This window comes from Erythrolamprus reginae, chromosome 1, assembly GCF_031021105.1.
Source record: "Erythrolamprus reginae isolate rEryReg1 chromosome 1, rEryReg1.hap1, whole genome shotgun sequence".
In the NCBI taxonomy this organism is placed as follows: Eukaryota; Metazoa; Chordata; class Lepidosauria; order Squamata; family Dipsadidae; genus Erythrolamprus; species Erythrolamprus reginae.
The window spans coordinates 181,698,827-181,718,126 of NC_091950.1; the positions used below are offsets into that span (position 1 = coordinate 181,698,827).

General features: G+C 38.6%; 1 protein-coding gene across 3 annotated transcripts in view; it reads left to right on the forward strand.

The window, feature by feature from the left end:
* TANC1 (tetratricopeptide repeat, ankyrin repeat and coiled-coil containing 1) overlaps window positions 1-19,300 on the forward strand; it is a 206,029-nt gene that overhangs the window by 90,803 nt on the left and 95,926 nt on the right. For all 3 annotated transcript variants that reach the window (XM_070731570.1, XM_070731572.1, XM_070731571.1), the window contains exon 3: window positions 19,000-19,200. In XM_070731570.1, the coding sequence (XP_070587671.1) occupies window positions 19,000-19,200 (201 nt within the window). The remainder of the gene's footprint in view (window positions 1-18,999; window positions 19,201-19,300) is intronic.

Below are 19,300 nucleotides of genomic sequence, written 5' to 3' on the forward strand. Positions count from 1 at the left end.
TAGGAAGAGTAGCACATAGCTGTTGAAAATAGCACTTTATGGATTCCAGCTGCTTGGGGCTCCGAATTTTTTCAGGACAGGTTTAGCTGCAGGATTACATTCTTAGAAATAAGGCAATGCCAGACAATTTGTGACAATTGAATGTGTTATTACACAATTAAAAAGCTATTATCTGCATGTATTGTGTCCAGAATGAGAGCACAGGAGTGTCAGGTTTAAGGATGAATCTGTACTTCCTTTCTGGACATTTGGGGGTGGGGGTGGGATTTACTTGACAGTGTCCGAATTGCTGGGAAAGTAGAGAGGCAGAAAGAGGAACCCTGCTTTTGGAGGACTTATGGAAGTTTTGCGTTCTTTCAATGTGTTCACAAAACAATAAAATTTAAGTATTAAACATTGGGGAAAAAAAGATATTATCTTCTATGTGGAGATCTCTTAATTGAGGCCAGAGTTAGAATTCATGGTGTATCTCTTTGTGTGTGTGTGTGTGTGTGTGTGGTATGTGAAACACAATAGCAAACTGAAACAGTAGTTAGTATTTCTGTGATAGGTTTCCAAGATTTTCAACTTTCAAAATCGTAATCATTTTAGACATCTGAAAAGCTAAAAGAGGCAGGCTCTGTTGATGTGCCTCACATAGGCCATGTGTCATGGGGCTTTTAAATTTTTGGCATGAAAAGTTCAGATCTGTTCATTGTAAATGTGGAGCTTTTCTTGGAATCTGTTCAAGTTGCAATCTGATTTTTAGCACAATTTCCTCAACAGAAGATTTTTGTAAAAAAAAAAAACCCACTAAATATATATGGATCTGTTTATGATTTATTGAAACCTATTCTAGTTTTATGTTGTTGATTTTTATAAAAAGTTTAATACAGTAGCATTTCTACAGCACAATTGGCATTTTATATAATATTACATACTCCAGAATTTTCTTTTTTTTTAAAAACTAGTTAAATTTTTTAAGTATTAAAACCAGTGTTTTATTTATTATTTCAAACTGACATACATACAACTATCTTTCTCTTAGAACCTATAGTATTTTAGAATAAAAAGTAATAGAATTAGTGGAATTTGTGCAGCAATAAACAGACTTTGAATGGGAAGAACATGTTTCTGTCCATATATAATACAGTAGTAGATAAAATAATCTAAAACGTAGGAAAAAGGAACAAGAAAGAGTATTAATAAAAAAGCCAATTCAATCCTTTAACATATTATTAAATCTAATATGTGTAGAAACACTTCAATGTGCTTTAGGACCTCTGCAAGGTTGTTTTCTTTCCACCTGTATAAGCAATCCTCAATTTACAACCATTTGGTTAGTGTTTTGGTCGTGATGATGTAAAAAAGATGTAGAGACTATAGAACAGGGCTGTCAAACTCCCGGCCCATGGGCCAGGTGCATGACACGCTGGCCATGTCCAGATATACAGAGCTACGCAGCAGGACTTGACAAGATACCAGAATTTATAGTGTGGTAATTAAGGAACCAGTGCAGAGAAATAACGAAGACACGTTTGTAGAAAACAGTAGTAAACAGTTTTTACTCTTCAGTGCATTCAAAATATCTTCTGTCTTAGTCTTCTATTTACAGGAACAAACTATATGCAGTAAAGTTTACTTACACGTAGAAACTAAACCAATCCAGGTTTCTCCAACACTACAGATCTAACTCAATAATTAACTCACGCTCAAAACTGCTCCAGCCAGCCAACTAACAATATTACCACCAACAACAGCAATAGCCAACAGCTAACAGCAGCTAACATTGTAAAGTTGCTTTGCATTTTATAATGCTATAGCCCAATCAGCTTGCAGTTTACACCCTATAACTCAGCATTCATTATTGTTTAACATGCTTCTTTTACCTTAGATGTTAACATAATGGAATATCACCTAGGATTGAACTAATCCTTGACAAGCCACACCCAAGCCACACCATCCCGATACGTCGTATGACACCACCGTGACAACTTGAGTTTGAGACCTCTGCTCTAGAAAGAGTGCAAGAATAGCAACAAGATGATTAGGGGACTGGAGGCTAAAACATATAAAGAATGGTTGCTGGAATAAGACATGTCTTTGTTTAATAAAGAGAAAGACTACGGGACATAGTGGCTTATGACCATTTTTTACACTTATGACTGTTTCATCATTCCCATGGTCACATACTAAAACTCAGACTCTTGGCATATAGTTATTATGGTTGCAGTGTCGTAGGATGTGATGACATTTTGTGGCCTTCGGACAACAAAGTCAATGGGAAGGCCAGATTCACTTAATAACTGAGTTACTAACTTGGGCAAGAAAGGTTATTGATTGATCGATTGATTTGATTTGTATGCCGCCCCTCTCCAAAGACTAATAAAATGGGCAAATAATAACAATCTTGCTTAACGTTGGACATTTGGGGCTCAATTGTGGCTGTAAATTGAGGAGTTTCACTGGTTATGAAATTGATTCATCCTAGTCCTTTGTTATAAGATCAAAACTTTAACCAGAGATGGGTTCTTCCCAGTTCCTCCCAGTTCTTTAGAACTAGTAATGGGAATTTCCCTCCGCTCACTGAACTGGGAGTGATGGCTGGCTGGCCATGCCCACAAACGGGTTCTCTTGGTGACGCCATCTTGTTTTTCTGTGCATGTTCAGAAGCTGTTTTTTTTCTGCGCATGCACAGAAGCAAAGTTTTCAGGATTGCGCATGCACGCACATGTGGCCATGTGGCGAAAGAGGAAGCAAACTGGCAATGAGGTAAGTTAGAACCCACCCCTGACATTAACATTTTGGAAGAGTCACAGGCACAGCCCTTTTTCCAATTGCCATTGCTTCATGTAGGAAAATAAATCTGATTTTGCTACAGGAAATTTTGATTCAAATATATTTTTCTTATACTTTTAATGATACTTCTAATGACTTTATATTATATGTTTTTTCTATCATGAGATGTAGTGCTGGCTACCAACTTGCCTGACTTCAAAAGAGTTTTGGACCAATTAATGGAAATCATAGGACTATTAGCCTTGATGGTAGCATGATTTGTCAATAGCACTTAGAATTATATACTGCTTTATAGTGCTTTTTCAGCCCTCTCTAAGCAGTTTACAGAACCAGTATCCCCAACCATCTGAGTCCTCATTTTACCAACCTTGGAAGGATGGAATTCTGAATCAACCTTGAGCCGGGTAGGATTGAACTCCTGACAGTGGACAGAGTTAACCTGCAGTACTGTCTGCTGGAAGACTAGCTGCTTTCTTGTGCAGTTAGTTGGATTGGAGAACAAAGCAGTAGACTAGATGGGCCATAGGGGCCATCTAGCAGTACATTCTTGTCACTGGTCTCAAAAGCAGTTTAGCAATTCAGTACTCTATTCATAAAATTGTTTTCTAGTTAACTAAATTTAAGTGTTTATAATATTTAACTGTTGTTTATAGTGTTCTTTTAATTTGATCCATGTTATTTCTATGAATTATCTAGAAAATATTTGTGTATTTTAATCTGAACTTTGTAGCTTCTTTACTAAAAAATGTCTAAAATGCAGACCCATGCCTATAATAACATTACTACAATTTGATGTTTATTAAAGCTTGGGCCCATTGATTTTCCAAGCTTTGGATATTCCAAGTCTTCATTCCACAGATCATATATTAACCAATATGTGTTGAGTTTTTTATAGAACTGGCTTTATTTCAAATACTTATCTTTTAAATATTCAAATACTTCAAATGCCTCTGAAACAGCTTAATCAGTTGAGGCAATACTGCGGTGATGGCTAACCTTTACTTGACCAAGTACCCAAAGCGCACACGCCTGGACCCCCAAAATGCAATGTGCCCGTAGCTCCCATGCATGTGCCTCACCCCTTGCATTGGCACACAGTCCCATGTATGTGCCCAGCACACTCCCAATCTCATCTGCACATGTGGGGCCCTGTATGCGCCTCCTGGGCATACCCCTGCACATGCATAGCAGAGATCCAATGACCAGCTGGCCAGGGGAAGCCATGCATGTATGCGCGGTAGACTTGAACTGGGGCGATGGCTCGTGTGCCCACAGAGAGGGTGCTGTGTGTCACTTGTGGCACACATGCAATAAATTCGCCAATTCAGGTATACTGGAATGGCCTGTATTTTAACATGCTTTAATTGTATATAATGCCTGTTGTGGTTGGCTCTGGGCCAGCTCTTGCAATGGTAAATTTGGATGTTGGTTTAGGAGAATCCTCAGTTTCCCAGAGACTTGTCTTACTGCCTCAGCTTCTGACAGTGAAGATTCATTGCCAAGGTCAGACGCTGGGGGAGAAGAAGAATCAGATAGAAAGATGGATGCAGCCAGCCCATTAGTTAATGACCCCATTAGTGGGTCAGCGGACTCGGAGGAGGATTGGTGGATAGATGCCAGAATGCACAGGCTCATGGCTAGAAGGGACCAACTGTGCAGGTATCGTCGGAGATAAGGGAGAACATCTGTGGCTGAGGCAATTAGGCTAATGGGGGTTACTGATAAATTACCAGCGTTGCAGAGAGTGCATGTGGGAGTTCATCCGTTTGGAGAAGGATATGTCGTGTTTGCATTGTTCCTGGACTTTCACAGACTTTTTGGGATATTTCACAGCTAAGTAAATCTTGTGGACTCACTTGAAGAGGCTTGGCTGTGACTCTCTCACAGCTGCTCTTATCTGCTCTGCTTGTTTTTGTCTCTCAGTTTCAAGGACTGTTATCTGTGTGTAAGCTAATTTGCTCAGTTTAAAGTGTGTGTGTGTGTGCACAGCATTATTTTGGATAAACTGCTTTTCTGTTTACTTTACAACAGCATGTGTGTTTGAATTTACATTCCTGACTTAATTAGGGTTCCGAACGTGAAGCTCGGCATAACATTGCCAAGGAACTGATTCAGTAAATTATATTCAAAATATAAGCTCAGGTACTCTGGTGGTCAACTATTTGAAGTAAATGTGTGTATTTTGTACTATGACTATATTAAACTGTACCAATGGAAAGAATTCCTCTAAATTTTTGCTGTGACTTGTGACCCGATTGTTAGTATTTCCTGATTCTTCATTGTTGGTTTAGAGCAGATGCAAAATAACAGTTCTTTGGGATTTCTATTCCATCTGTTCTTTCTTGTCTTTTCACTGCTTCTAAAAATAAAATGGCTCTTATGCTAGACAACTGGATAGGATTTATTATCCATAAATGTACCAGTTCTATAGAATTATGTTCAATGGGAAAATAAATTAATTTTTTTTCAATTGGCGGCAGAATGTTTTGTGTCAATATAGGCCTGGCTGGAATGTATGGATAATGTGTTTATTGACAAAAGAGCCCTTGCATTGCTTACTGTATAGATATAATGAAACTGATACAGACATCTAGGTTGCCTGCTGAATATCACAGCATGTCTGTTTTATTTAAGCAAAGTATCATGGAGATCACAAAGTTCCGTTGATCTGGCTAATATGTATGTAATATTTTAAAATTAGCTTTTGATAAAGATACAACAAAAATCTATGTGTTTTAGTTGAATGTCTCTTTCATAGCTTTAAAATACAGCAGACATTGGCCTTGCACTCGTATTTTCTCTATTCTCCTCAATACCAGGTCATTCTCTTGGGTTATCATTTCTGTTTTCCTTTTACCATAATTTTTAGAACTTCAGCCAATTTGTTTTCAATATATAGCAGACCATCTTTTTCCAAATCTCAGCCTGTCATTTGTAGTTCCATTTTCTGTACTGACAATGCTGGTATTGTAGTTACTATTTTACGGCTTCATTCTTCAAATATCTCCTTTAATATTTCCAAAATTATAATATTTTATATCGAAGTCCCAATATGAGCTGACATCAAAACTGTACTGTATCTTTTTTGCTTCTGCTTATAATCTTTAGTCCCTCTAGTGTTTATTTTATTTATTTATTTATTTTGTCCAATACACAATGAGGGTTTTAGTGAGTATATATCAATATACACATAGTAAAATACATGATGAAGGTTATAGAGGAGATACTCATAGTAAAATATACCGTATATACTCGAGTATAAGCCGACCCGAGTATAAGCCGAGGCACCATTTTTTGGCACAAAAACTGGGAAAACTTATTGACCCGAGTATAAGCCGAGGTTAGAAAATGCAGTGGTTACTGGTAACTTATAAAAATGGAAACCAATAAAATTACATTAAATGAGACATCAGTAGATTAAATGTTTTAGAATATTTATTTTAAAGAGGGTAAACAATATTTATTTCAAAGTGGGTAAATAAAAGCAATCTGATATTTACAATAAATTAAATAAAATTAAATAAATTAAAAAGTAAAAAAAGTAGTTCAATCAGCAACCAAGCTAAAACCTATGAGTCAAAATCCCTCAAAACAGGATTTTAGAGACTTAATTTTTCTCTCTATAATCCAATGATAAAGTAGAGAGAAGAACAAAACAATATTTTTTCAAATTCAAATTGCACAATAATTTCACAAAATTCTTTTTCCCATCTAAGAATAAAAGATTTTCAGAGACATAAAAATTGCATAACATTCTACCAAACTACCCCAAGCCATGCAGCCAAGTTAATTACTGAGTAAATTTATGTACAGGATTGCATATTAAATCAACTCTTTATTCTGAGTTAAGCCTTACAGATTTCAATAGGACTTACTTACAGGCAACTGCACAGATGGACTGCAGTTTTAAGCATATCTATCAGCAAGTTCCCAAAAAACTGAGACTTATTCTGAGGTAAATCCACACAGAAATAACAATAGATTTAAATCCAAGAGGTAAATATTAATATTATTTTAACACTAAAACTTAATGCTAAGTGAGTACAGAAATGCTAAACATCTTAAGTATTCATGAATCTCTATGGGGTAGAAGAAAGCAGCATAATGTATCTTATTTTTACAATCTACTGGCAGGCTAAAATTAGTACGATTGTATATTGCTTGTACCATAACAAATCTACAGAATGAATCCAACAAAGCCCTTAAAAAGTACTCAATTCCTTTTTCTTTTTCTTCTACCCTTCTTCCTTCTCTCTCTCTCTCTCTCTCTGTCTCGCTCTCTGTGTCTCTTGAGAGACAGGGGGGAGGGAGGGGGGAACTTTATCAAAGTTCTATAGAAAGGAGACTTTGAAAAAAAGCAGAGAGAGAACTTACCTCAAAATCTAATCAGGGAATTAGTGCAGTAATTGTACAAGCTGGCAACTTTGCTGGACCCGGGGAAGGGAAGGCAGCTGCAAGATGCTGACAGGAGCTCCAAGAGGGATGTAAAAGGGGGCTCCAAGTGACGCGGCTGTGGGAAGGGTAGGGCAGCTGCGTGCGAGGAGAAAAAGGCGAGGGGAAGCCGGCAAGGTGGAGGGGGGGAGAGAGAAAGGGCACATGCAGGAATCCCCCCCCCCCGACTTCCCATTGTCTTTTCCCCTCTCGCACGCCGTCGGAGCAGTTGGTTGGCAACTTTGCTGGACCCGGGGAAGGCAGCTGCCCTACCCTTCCCACAGCCGCGTCACTCGGAGCCCCCTTTTACATCCCTCTTGGAGCTCCTGTCGGCATCTTGCAGCTGCCTTCCCTTCTCCGGGTCCAGCAAAGTTGCCAGCCAACTGCTCCGACGGCGTGCGAGAGGGGAAAAGACGATGGGAAGTCGGGGGGGGGGATTCCTGCTTCATTAGTCCCCCCCCCTGACCTCACCAGCTTCGCATCGTCTTTTCCCCTCTCGCACGCCGTCGGAGCAGTTGGCTGGCAACTTTGCTGGACCCGGAGAAGGGAAGGCAGCTGCAAGATGCCGACAGGAGCTCCAAGAGGGATGTAAAAGGGGGCTCCAAGTGACGCGGCTGTGGGAAGGGTAGGGCTGCTGCGTGCGAGGAGAAAAAGGCGAGGGGAAGCCGGCGAGGTGGAGGGGGGGAGAGAGAAAGGGCGCATGCAGGCAGCCTCTCTCTCTTCTTCCCCGCGACTGCCCCGATGGCGTGCGAGGGGAAAAAGGCGAGGGGAAGCCGGCAAGGTGGAGGGGGGGAGAGAGAAAGGGCGCATGCAGGCACCCTCTCTCTCTTCTTCCCCGCGACTGCCCCGATGGCGTGCAAGGGGAAAAAGGCGAGGGGAAGCCGGCAAGGTGGGGGGGGGACTCGTGAAGCAGGAATCCACCCCCCAACCTCACCATCGCCTTTTCCCCCTCTCGCACGCCATCGGAGCAGTTGGCTGGCGCCTTTGCTGGAGCCAGGGAAGGGAAGGCACCTGCAAGAAGACAGAAGCTCCAGCTCTAAGAGCAAAGGCAAAGGGCTGGCATCTTTGCTAGAGCTGGGGAGGAGGCAACTGCCCCACTCTTGCCACAGCCGCTTCGGTTGGAGCGCCCTTTGCCGCCGCACTTTGCCCTTTCCCACACCCGCCCAAGCCAGCAATGTCTGCAGGCTCCCGCGGTGCGCCCTCTTGTGGTGATCCGGCGCCCTCTTGTGGTGACCCGAGTATAAGCCGAGGTCGGGTTTTTCAGCCCATTTTTGGGGCTGAAAAACTCAGCTTATACTCGAGTATATACGGTATCTAAGAAATAATAGAAAAGAAGATATAGGAATAGAATATATAGGAATAGAATATATAGAATATAGGAATAGAATATATATATATATACACACACACATACATATATATATATATATACACACATATATATATATATATATACACATACATATATACATACATATATATATATATACATATACACATATACATACATACACATACATATATATATATATATATAGGAATAGAATATATCAATGAAAGAATAGAAGAAGAGATATAGGAGAGTAATAGGACAGGGGACGGAAGGCACTCTAGTGCACTTGTACTCGCCCCTTAGTGACCTCTTAGGAATCTGGATAGGTCAACCATAGATAATCCAAGGGTAAAGTGTTGGGGGTTTGGGGATGACACTATGGAGTCCGGTAATGAGTTCCACGCTTCGACAACTCGGTTACTGAAGTCATATTTTTTACAGTCAAGTTTGGAGCGGTTAATATTAAGTTTAAATCTGTTGTGTGCTCTTGTGTTGTTGTGGTTGAAGCTGAAGTAGTCGCCGACAGGCAGGACGTTGCAGCATATGATCTTGTGGGCAATACTTAGATCTTGTTTAAGGCGTCTTAGTTCTAAACTTTCTAGGCCCAGGATTGAAAGTCTAGTCTCATAGGGTATTCTGTTTCGAGTGGAGGAGTGAAGGGCTCTTCTGGTGAAGTATCTTTGAACATTTTCAAGGGTGTTAATGTCTGAGATGCGATATGGGTTCCAAACAGATGAGCTGTATTCGAGGATGGGTCTGGCAAAAGTTTTGTAAGCTCTAGTAAGTAGTGTGAGATTGCCAGAGCAGAAGCTACGTAGGATTAGGTTTACAACTCTTGAAGCCTTCTTGGCTATATTGTTGCAATGGGCTTTTGCAGTTTGTCCAGTTTCTAAAATAATCACTTAGCTTTGTTATGACCTACAATAGTCAGGATAGCCAAAATAAATCCCACAAGAAGCTATTTTTTATTATTTAATTCCAAAATCTTAAAGTAAAAGCCAATAACTATTGGATTTGTATTGTTCCGTTGCTGTGAGCCGCCCCGAGTCTTTGGAGAGGGGCGGCATACAAATCTAATAAATAAATAAATATTCCAAATATATTTGGATCCTTAATCTATTTATAACTTTATTAGATCAAAAGTTTATTTAGTTTTTGTTTTTTGTTTCAAATTCTTTAAATTCTTAAGTTTATAAAAAAATTGTTATGCCCATTCACTGAAGATTCTTCAACCTTGTAATTCTAAAGATTATTGATATATTTAAGATGGTAAATAGGCAATTTCTGAAAGTGATTAGAAAGTGATGTTTGAAAACTTTAGTGTCCTTTAAAATGTCCACTGCAGTTGCAAGCAATATGTTCGGACCAGTGGTAAAATCCCAAAATTTTCCCTAGCATTCTGTGTGGCTTGGTAGGTGTGGCTTGGTCATGTGACTTGGTGGGTACAGCCAACTTGATTGGCAAATTTCTCCTTAGTCCAACTCACAATATAATAGCACAATTAAACAGCATTGTCCCAATATGTAAAATAGAATAGAATAACAGAGTTGGAAAGGGCCTTGGAGATCTTCTAGTCCAACCCCTGCTTAGGCAGGAAACCCTACACCATTTTAGACAAATGGTTATCCAACCTCTTCTTAAAAACTCCCAGTGTTGGAGCATTTGCAACTTGTGGAGACAAATTGTTCCACTTATTAATTGTTCTATCAGGAAATTTGTGGGGCTCCTACAAAATTGAGGGAGTCAAATCTATTTTCCAAAGCATCAAAAGGCACAACAAGGAACAATGGTTGGAAACTAATCAAAGAGAGAAGAAACCTAAGACTAAGGAGAAATTTCCTAAAGGTAAGACTAATCAACTAATGGAATAGTGCCAGGAACCATTAAAACAATGCAGAAAACTTAAAGCAGTCATTCCCCCTTAAAAAAAAAGTCTACCCCAAAGCAAACACAGCAACTGAGAGGGAATCTTAAGATCAGCTGTTCAGGCTAACTGAAAGCCTGGGTGTGCTGCCAAAAGCCAATAACCCTCCCAACTCTGTTATTCCATGTTCTCTATGTTCTGAATTGGATGCTTCACAACAGAAGCAATATACCTAGCATTTCACAGCCTTTATGATCAAGTGGAATAATTGTCTCCTCCAGTATCTTTTCCCCCAGGAAGAATCAAGAAGTAGCCCACATTGCAGCAGCTACAAAAGGTTTTGAGAAACTCTAGGGAGTATCATCTGATCACAGAAGTGTTACTTAATAATACCCCTTATAATTCAATTCAATTCAATTTACAGTATTAGATTTGTATGCCGCCCCTCTCCGAAGACTCGGGGCAGCTCACAACAATGATAAAAACAATATTATAGTGAAGCAAATCTAATATTAAAAACCAGACAACACATACATACCAAACATAAAATATAAAGAGCCTGGGGGAAAGATGTCTCAAGTCCCCCATGCCTGGCGGTAAAGGTGGGTCTTGAGTAGTTTACGAAAGACAAGGAGGGTGGGGGCAGTTCTAATCTCCGGGGGAGTTGATTCCAGAGGGCTGGGGCCGCCACAGAGAAGGCTCTTTCCCTGGGGGCCGCCAGACGACATTCTTTAGTCGACGGGACCTGAAGAAGGCCAACTCTGTGGGACCTTATTGGTCGCTGGGATTCGTGCGGTAGCAGGCGGTTCCGGAAGTACTCTGGTCCAATGCCATGTAGGGCTTTAAAGGTCATAACCAACACTTTGAATTGTGACCGGAAACTGATCGGCAGCCAATGCAGGCCACATAGTGTTGTAGAAACGTGGGCAAATCTAGGAAGCCCCACAATGACTCTCGCGTTTGTAATTTTGTCTTTCTTTCTGAAGGGAATAGGTTAATCCCATCCCCAGATGGGTGATTGGTATGTTTCCCTGCCCTAATCCTGTCAGTTTCTGTTATTTATTGACTTGACTCAGGGTCTATTCCAGCTGCAACTGCTAAATGTAGCTATTAACTTGAAGGAGGGGGGGGAACCCTGTCTTGTTGCACTTTATTCTCCGAATTGCCTAAGCAATTTACTAATGATTCGGGTGAACCAGTGAGAACTGGCTAGATTTCACCTGTGGCCTAGACTCCATCACCGCTATCATCTCCTGATGTTCAAACCCATGGAAAACATACCTCCTTCTGAGGAGCAGCTTTTCAGAGCAGATGTGAGTCATGTCTCACAATCAGGAGATTATGAGTTCAATCCTAGGTAGAGGCAGATTTTGGGTCTTCTACTTGGGCAGGGGATTGGACTAGATGACCTGCAAGGTCCCTTTCATCTGTTAAAGAATCAGTCTATTCACAGGTTCCTTGATTTTTGCCTGGTCATCAGCTGGTTGTCAATGCTTCAAACAGGCATGCCTCCTTCAGAAATCTTAGTTTGTCATATATTTATTAATGCTTTTGTTTTGTTTTCTTCTCTTTCATGCTCCTGAAGGTCTATAATAATCTTCATCCTCTTTGTTACAAGCGCTTTTCTAGTTAATATATTAAGTTACTTAGCATTTTAAAAACAGCATTTGCTTTTCTGTTTTTCATTCTAATTTTGTTCTATTTGCCCCAAAATAAACCCAAACTTACTTTTAAGCAAGCAGCAAGGTATTGTGTTGCAAAACAGAATGCTTTGCTGGAATCATTAATCTGTTAATAAAATTGATAGCCCATTAGGGAGATTACGTAATGAAATTGAAAAGAGACTTTTCTTATGTATAATTTCATTTTTGTTTTCTCAGCAAGGCACTTAATAACTTAATAACAAGAAAGGTCATAAAATGGGCAAATTTAATAACGGTCCTGCTTAGCAATGGAAATTTTGGGCTCAATTATGATTGTCCTGACTGGACAGTTGTGGTTGCCAAGCCAGGCATAAAATTTTTAAACCAGTCATTTAGATTTTGAGATTGTTAATCTTGTTTTTGTTAAATTTACACCAACATATTTGCTAATGCCTTTTTTTCTCTTTTTAATTAAACTTATTGAGATCTTGCTTGAAAACACCAATGAATTATAGGGGCAGAAAATATATCACTATACTGATGTTATAGTTCGGCCAGGAATCTCTATTCCTAATCTCATTGCATGAATACATGATTATGGAATCATGTCTGGGTACTCTGTAAAATGATGTAAATTGGACTAGATGTCATTGGGTCAACTAGTAGAAAATTGTTATCAGCTATCTCCATTCTATGGAATGTTATCTGCAATTCTCACCAATCTCTGGATTCTTATTTATTTATTTTCTTACTTAGTTATATTTATATACCATCCATCTTGCTATTTGAGGCGACTAGGCCGTTACAACATAGATGACATCAATATGTACATTAAAAATATGTTTAACCTTTTCATTCATAATAAACGTACACTTTTAATTTTCTACATGTATCCATAAGTTCCACTGCATAAAATCAAACCACCAATTAGATCTGTTACATTCTTTCTGTTTGACTTCATTCATTTTTATTTTTTATTTTTATTTTATTTTATTATTAATTCATGTTCTTTACTACTTACTCCTCCTACATTCTAAAACAGAATCTTGCATGGACCATACTTGTCAGAGATTGGGTCATAGTTGCTATCCTTTATGACCCCTTATGTCTTGAATAATAGGGGTTTTCACATAACACTTTTTATAAATTAACAAAGGTCCAAACTAGATTATAAGATTTAGTACCTATGCTACATGTAACAATTTTGCTAAAGCAAAATACATATTTTCTTCAAGGATATATTCTATTCTAGGCAAGATAAGATCTCTGATCTACAGATTATTATAACCAACATATTGTCTGCTTCTCACTAACTGGGAGATTACATAATACTTTGGGTACTAATACACACTAAGAAAAACAGAATTAAATTATTTACTACTGCAATATATATTAATAAGGCTTTTACTGTTTGTGAGAATGTAATTGGTAAAGTGGACAAACATGTCTTCTCTTTAATATCTAGAATATATACAACATTCCTTTAATCATTTTTAAATTAGCGGCTGTTCAATCTTCACTAATCAGTATATTTTAGATTCTAAGGCCAGTAAGTGTGAATACTAATATTCTTAGGAGTACATATAGTTTTGAAGTGTGAAGTAACTATTTTTGCAACAGATGTTCTAAAAATAAAAGTGTAAGATTAGCTTTTATTTGCAGTCTTCCTGTTATTTCCAGAATTGCATAAATTTAACTTTATTTAAAATTATAGTTGAGGTAAATTAAACATAAAGCTAAATGCCCAATTAATAACTACATAGCAAAAATAAAATTACGTAGAGAGAAGTTAAAAGGTTTTCCTCATTGGTGTGATGAAGAAAATCTTGCTTCCTGCATCTTATATTAATCCTGGAAGAGACATTTACATCAATACAGATAAGACTTATTTTCCTCTGTGTTGTTGGTAGAAAACCTAAAGTAAAAGGAGTAATTTGTACCCAGGGACTGGGTTCAATCATCAGGCATATATGCCACATTTGAATACCTGAAGAAAAGTCTTAATACAAATCTAACCAATAATAATTAACCAGAACTCCTTTGGTTTACACCAACCATGCCCATGTTACACCAACACTCCACAGTCTGCATTGGTTGCCGATCAGTTTCCGGTCACAATTCAAAGTGTTGGTTATGACCTATAAAGCCCTTCATGGCACCGGACCAGATTATCTCAGGGACCGCCTTCTGCTGCACGAATCCCAGCGACCAGTTAGATCCCACAGAGTGGATCTTCTCCAGGTCCCGTCAACTAAACAATGTTGCTTGGTGGGACCCAGGGGAAGAGCCTTCTCTGTGGCGGCCCCGGCCCTCTGGAACCAACTCCCCCCAGAGATTAGAATTGCCCCCACCCTCCTTACCTTTCGTAAGCTACTTAAAACCGACCTCTGCCGTCAGGCATAGGGGAATTGAGATCCTCTTTCCCACTAGGCCTTTACAATTCTATGCATGGTATGTATGTATGCATGTTTGGTTTTTATATTAATGGGTTTTTAATCGTTTTTAGTATTAGATTACTATTGTACACTGTTTTATTGTTGCTGTTAGCCGCCCCGAGTCTCCGGAGAGGGGCGGCATACAAATCCAATCCAATCAATCAATCAATCAATCAATCAATCAATCAATACATAAATAAATAAATAAATAAATACTAAGCCATAAATCATGATTTATATATTATCGTGGCTAGTATTAAATATTGCACCAACATTATGAATTAATATGAAACAATGTTTTCATCCTATCCTCACAATTACTCTCAGATGTAAATGGGCTTTTTTGTATTGATTCTTGCCAAATCAACTTGATTCTTTAAAATATGCTGCCTGACTCTTACATCTGACATGTAAGTCGAAAATACATTTTCCTCTTGAGTATCTTTACCTTGAGTAACTTGAGTATCTTTACCTTGACTCTCACTAGAGAAATATATTGCAATGAATGAATGGTTTCAGATATTCAGCATAGGATATTTAGATTTTTTTATTTCTGCCCTGGAGCTCTTCAGATGGATAAGATGTATAGAAATGTTTGTAGCAGGAAATCCCCTGGCGGGCAGCCAAAGACATAGCTGGGTGTGGACAATGGCGTTCTTATCAAACAATGTTAATAACCTAGGTATGAATGACTAATTAGGGCATTTATCCTGAATGCTTTTCTCTGCCTGAAATCTTATAATTTTTATGGTATCTTTTTTTGTAAGCATTCGTAATTCCATATGATATTTTGAACCCTAAAAATAATTAGCACATTGAAGTAAAAAAACCTTACTTCAAATAAGGAGGGTCAGATTGTGAGCTTTTTTTATGTAGACACAACAGTCTAATAAAACTGTTGAACATTTTTAAAAGATTAAATAATCTATGTAAAATGAGTCTAATGAATTTGTGTTTGAGCTGAAAATTGAATTAGAATCTGAGATCATGTTTTTAACTGCAACAAGGTTTAGAGATGTAATAGTTGCTCCACAAGAACTGCACAAATATACTGTTTATCTTTTACACTGGATCTTTGAGGCATTTAATACTTTAAATATGCATGAGATGTCTTAATACAACTATAAATTCTATAGTTAGGTAAAGATACCTAAAGCAGGAAACTATATTATTGGCTTCAATATAACTCAAATAAACCATTTCGAGCTATGCTTTAATATCTTTCTTCTTTAAATTTTGCAATTATCAATTCCTGGTTCTGATAAAAAAGGGAACAATGATTACTAGAGGTTTCCCATTTTTAGTTACATTGTGTTGGGAAGGACATACAATTTTGGTACTCATTAATATATCAGGTTATGAAATCAATAGCAGTTGTAATACATATAGGTGATGGCTGCTCTTGCTTAACAAAGCCAGAACATAATATTATAATAGTGTTTTATTTAAATAAACGGGAATATGCTGTGAATCAGAGAACTTCCCTAGGTCAATGAAAAAAAAGTTTGTGTAATATGTGTAATGTTAAAGTCTACCACCCATACTTGCACACGACAACAGCACAAACGTATTCCATAGCTTTTGCTTTTAAAACAGATGAAAATACTCTGACTTAAATAAAGAAAAAACATTGTTAAGCATCCATGTATGACAGAAGGTCATACATATTCAGTCTCTAGTCCAGGGGTGTCAAACTCACGTTGTTGTCAGGTAGTATATTGTGACTCCCCCCCTTTGCTAAAACGGGATGGAGGTGACCAGCGCGTGATGTGGTTGCGAGCCACAAATTTGACACCCCTGCTCTAGTCTGTAGCCTTGTGCTAACTTTGCACAGCAAACCTTATTCCTTTTGGAAATGTTATATCTTGTTTCCAATTATTTTTCTAGCATCCTTCCTAACTATAAAAATACCAGAAAACTAAAAAAAGCCTGTATATGGGTGTGTTTACAGAAAGAGTCTGAACATAGGTGTTAATATTTGTATTTGACGATGAGTTACTTAATTTTCTTAAAAGTTTTGTTTTTTTCTGTCTACTTCATCTTAATCTAAGTCTTCTGTTATATAGCATACTATTGTATACAAGATGGAAAACATACAAACTGCTAAACTGATTTATTGGTGTGCATGTAATTAATGATTCAGTGGCTAGAAATTGGCAGCTGTAGACTGTGATTGTGGGACTATTCTGCCATTAATTCTACGAAATGTACAGACCAAGCAACAAGATACCAGATCAGTTTTCCCCAACCCAATGCCCTCCAGATGTGGTGGGATTACAAGCCTCAGAATTACTGGCAGATTTCAGGCAAGAGAAAGATGTACTGAGTTGATGTAATTTTGGGGGGGAAATCTTTACTACAACATTTTGTTGCAAGGCTTCCAAGTTCTATTTATTTTGAAGATTTATAGTTGGTCTTCTGCAACAGACTGCTGTAAAACAAAACAAACTTTCCCACCTCCTAGCAGTTCTTTGGATGATGAATGGAGACAGCATATCCTTCTCTTCGGTTCTGGCATCCTATGGCAACTGGCTCTCGCAGCCAAGTGCTCTTTTGAGGTTAGTGCAGCAAAATCCTTGCAGATGCTCTTTCTAAGTGTTTGAGACTAAGGATGATCAAGGAGCTTGTCCCCTTGCCATGGCCTTCTTGTAAAAATAATCTGTGGTATACAGTATAATTTTAAAATGTTACATCCAGCATGTCAAAATAACTTATTTAGTTAGTATAATTTTAATAGTTATTCTATTAAAATTATAGTTATTTTAATAGTTCTCAAACTCAACCCAGACAAGACGGAGTGGCTGTGGGTTTTGCCTCCCAAGGACAATTCTATCTGTCCATCCATTACCCTGGGGGGGGAATTATTGACCCCATCATAGAGGGTCCCCAACTTGGGCGTCCTCCTCGATCCACAGCTCACATTAGAGAAACACCTTTCAGCTGTGGCGAGGGGAGCGTTTGCCCAGGTTCGCCTGGTGCGCCAGTTGCGGCCCTATTTGGACCGGGAGTCATTACTCACAGTCACTCATGCCCTCATCACCTCTAGGCTCGACTACTGTAACGCTCTCTACATGGGGCTACCTTTGAAAAGTGTTCGGAAACTTCAGATCATGCAGAATGCAGCTGCGAGAGCAATTATGGGCTTCTCTAAGTATGCCCATATTACTTCAACACTCCGCAGTCTGCATTGGCTGACGATCAGTTTCCGGTCACAATTCAAAGTGTTGATTATGATCTATAAAGCCCTTCATGGCACCGGGCTAGAATATCTTTGGGACCGCCTCCTGCCGCACGAATTCCAGCGACCGGTTAGGTCCCACAGAGTCGGCCTTCTTCGGGTCCTGTTGACTAAACAATGTCGTCTGGCGGGACCCAGGGGAAGAGCCTTCTCTGTGAGGGCTCCGACCCTCTGGAACCAGCTCCCCCCTGAGATTAGGATTGCCCCCACCCTCCCTGCCTTTCGTAAACTCCTTAAAACCCACCTCTGTCGTCAGGCATGGGGGAACTAAAACATCTCCCCCTTGCCCATGTTGTTTTGCCGTTTGATTGATTGACTGTGTTCCTTTATATATATATATATATTGGGATTGTTTTATGAATTTTTTAACTTAAAATTATAATTAGATTGGTGGGCATTGGATTTGTCACTATGTACTGTTTTTATTATTGTTGTGAGCCACCCCGAGTTTGCGGAGAGGGACGGCATATAAATCCAATAAATCTAATCTAATCTAATCTATTCTTTTAATATTTTAATCTTTATTTTTTATTATTCATCCTTATTTAATGCCAATAGAGCTAATAGTTTGGGAGAGTTGTATTTTTCTGTGGGTACCTCAAAAGCAGTGTTGATTCCTGGTGCCTGCCTGGATAAGACCCATCATATGCAAGATTTCAGAAATGGTTTGCTATTTCCTACTTTCCAGGGCTGAGAAAAAGTGACTGGCCCAAATGGCAGGACAGGACCAGAGGTTATGGTCTCTAGCTTAGTGCCCTAACTGTCTCTCTTTAAAAATAAATGTTAAGAAAACAAATAGATCTTTGCTTTTGTATTTAATTTATTTAATATTTTTAATACTTCATAATTTTAATTCTGAATCACTTACAGTTGCTTTTGAGAGTGAGATGGGCACTGTATCAGTTTAATAAATAAGGTCCCCCCCCCCGCCAATTACGCAGTCCAGTTCCTAGCAAATAACTTGGAATAGCTTTTTTCTTTTGACATTATATTTGCTAATTCAGCTTTAAGAGTTTGACTGGTGTAGCAACATGATTTCAATACAAAACTAACTAACATAACCTTTTTGTTTTAATACTTAGAATCTGAAGCAAAGTTTGCCTTGTTCATTAACTATTTCTGTTTTTTCTTGCAACCAGTGCCACTAAAATTAATTTTTGCTCTGTTACCAGTACATCAAAGAGATACATGCCCTATATCATACAGCCCGGATCAATTTTGTAGAAGTTATGAGATTTCATTTGCTGAGTAGCTTAATTTTTCACTGTTTGTTTTAGGTGATTCATGTTCAGAAAATGTACCGCAGATCATATCCACATCTGGCCACAGTGCAGATTGTCAAAGTGGCATCCAACCTCTATCTGAAGATGTCTACAGAATGAATTTGGCGAAAGGAGTTTCAGTCTCCTTGCCATCATCACCTTTGTTGCCTCGCCATGCTTATTTGATGCAGACAAGAGTAAGCAAAAAATCTCCAGGTAACTAGAAAGACCCACTTGCACTTCCACATTATTTAGTTTCAAAATGGCCATGCTTTGCAGATCCTTTGATTTCTTGTTGAATTTGGGGAAGATATCC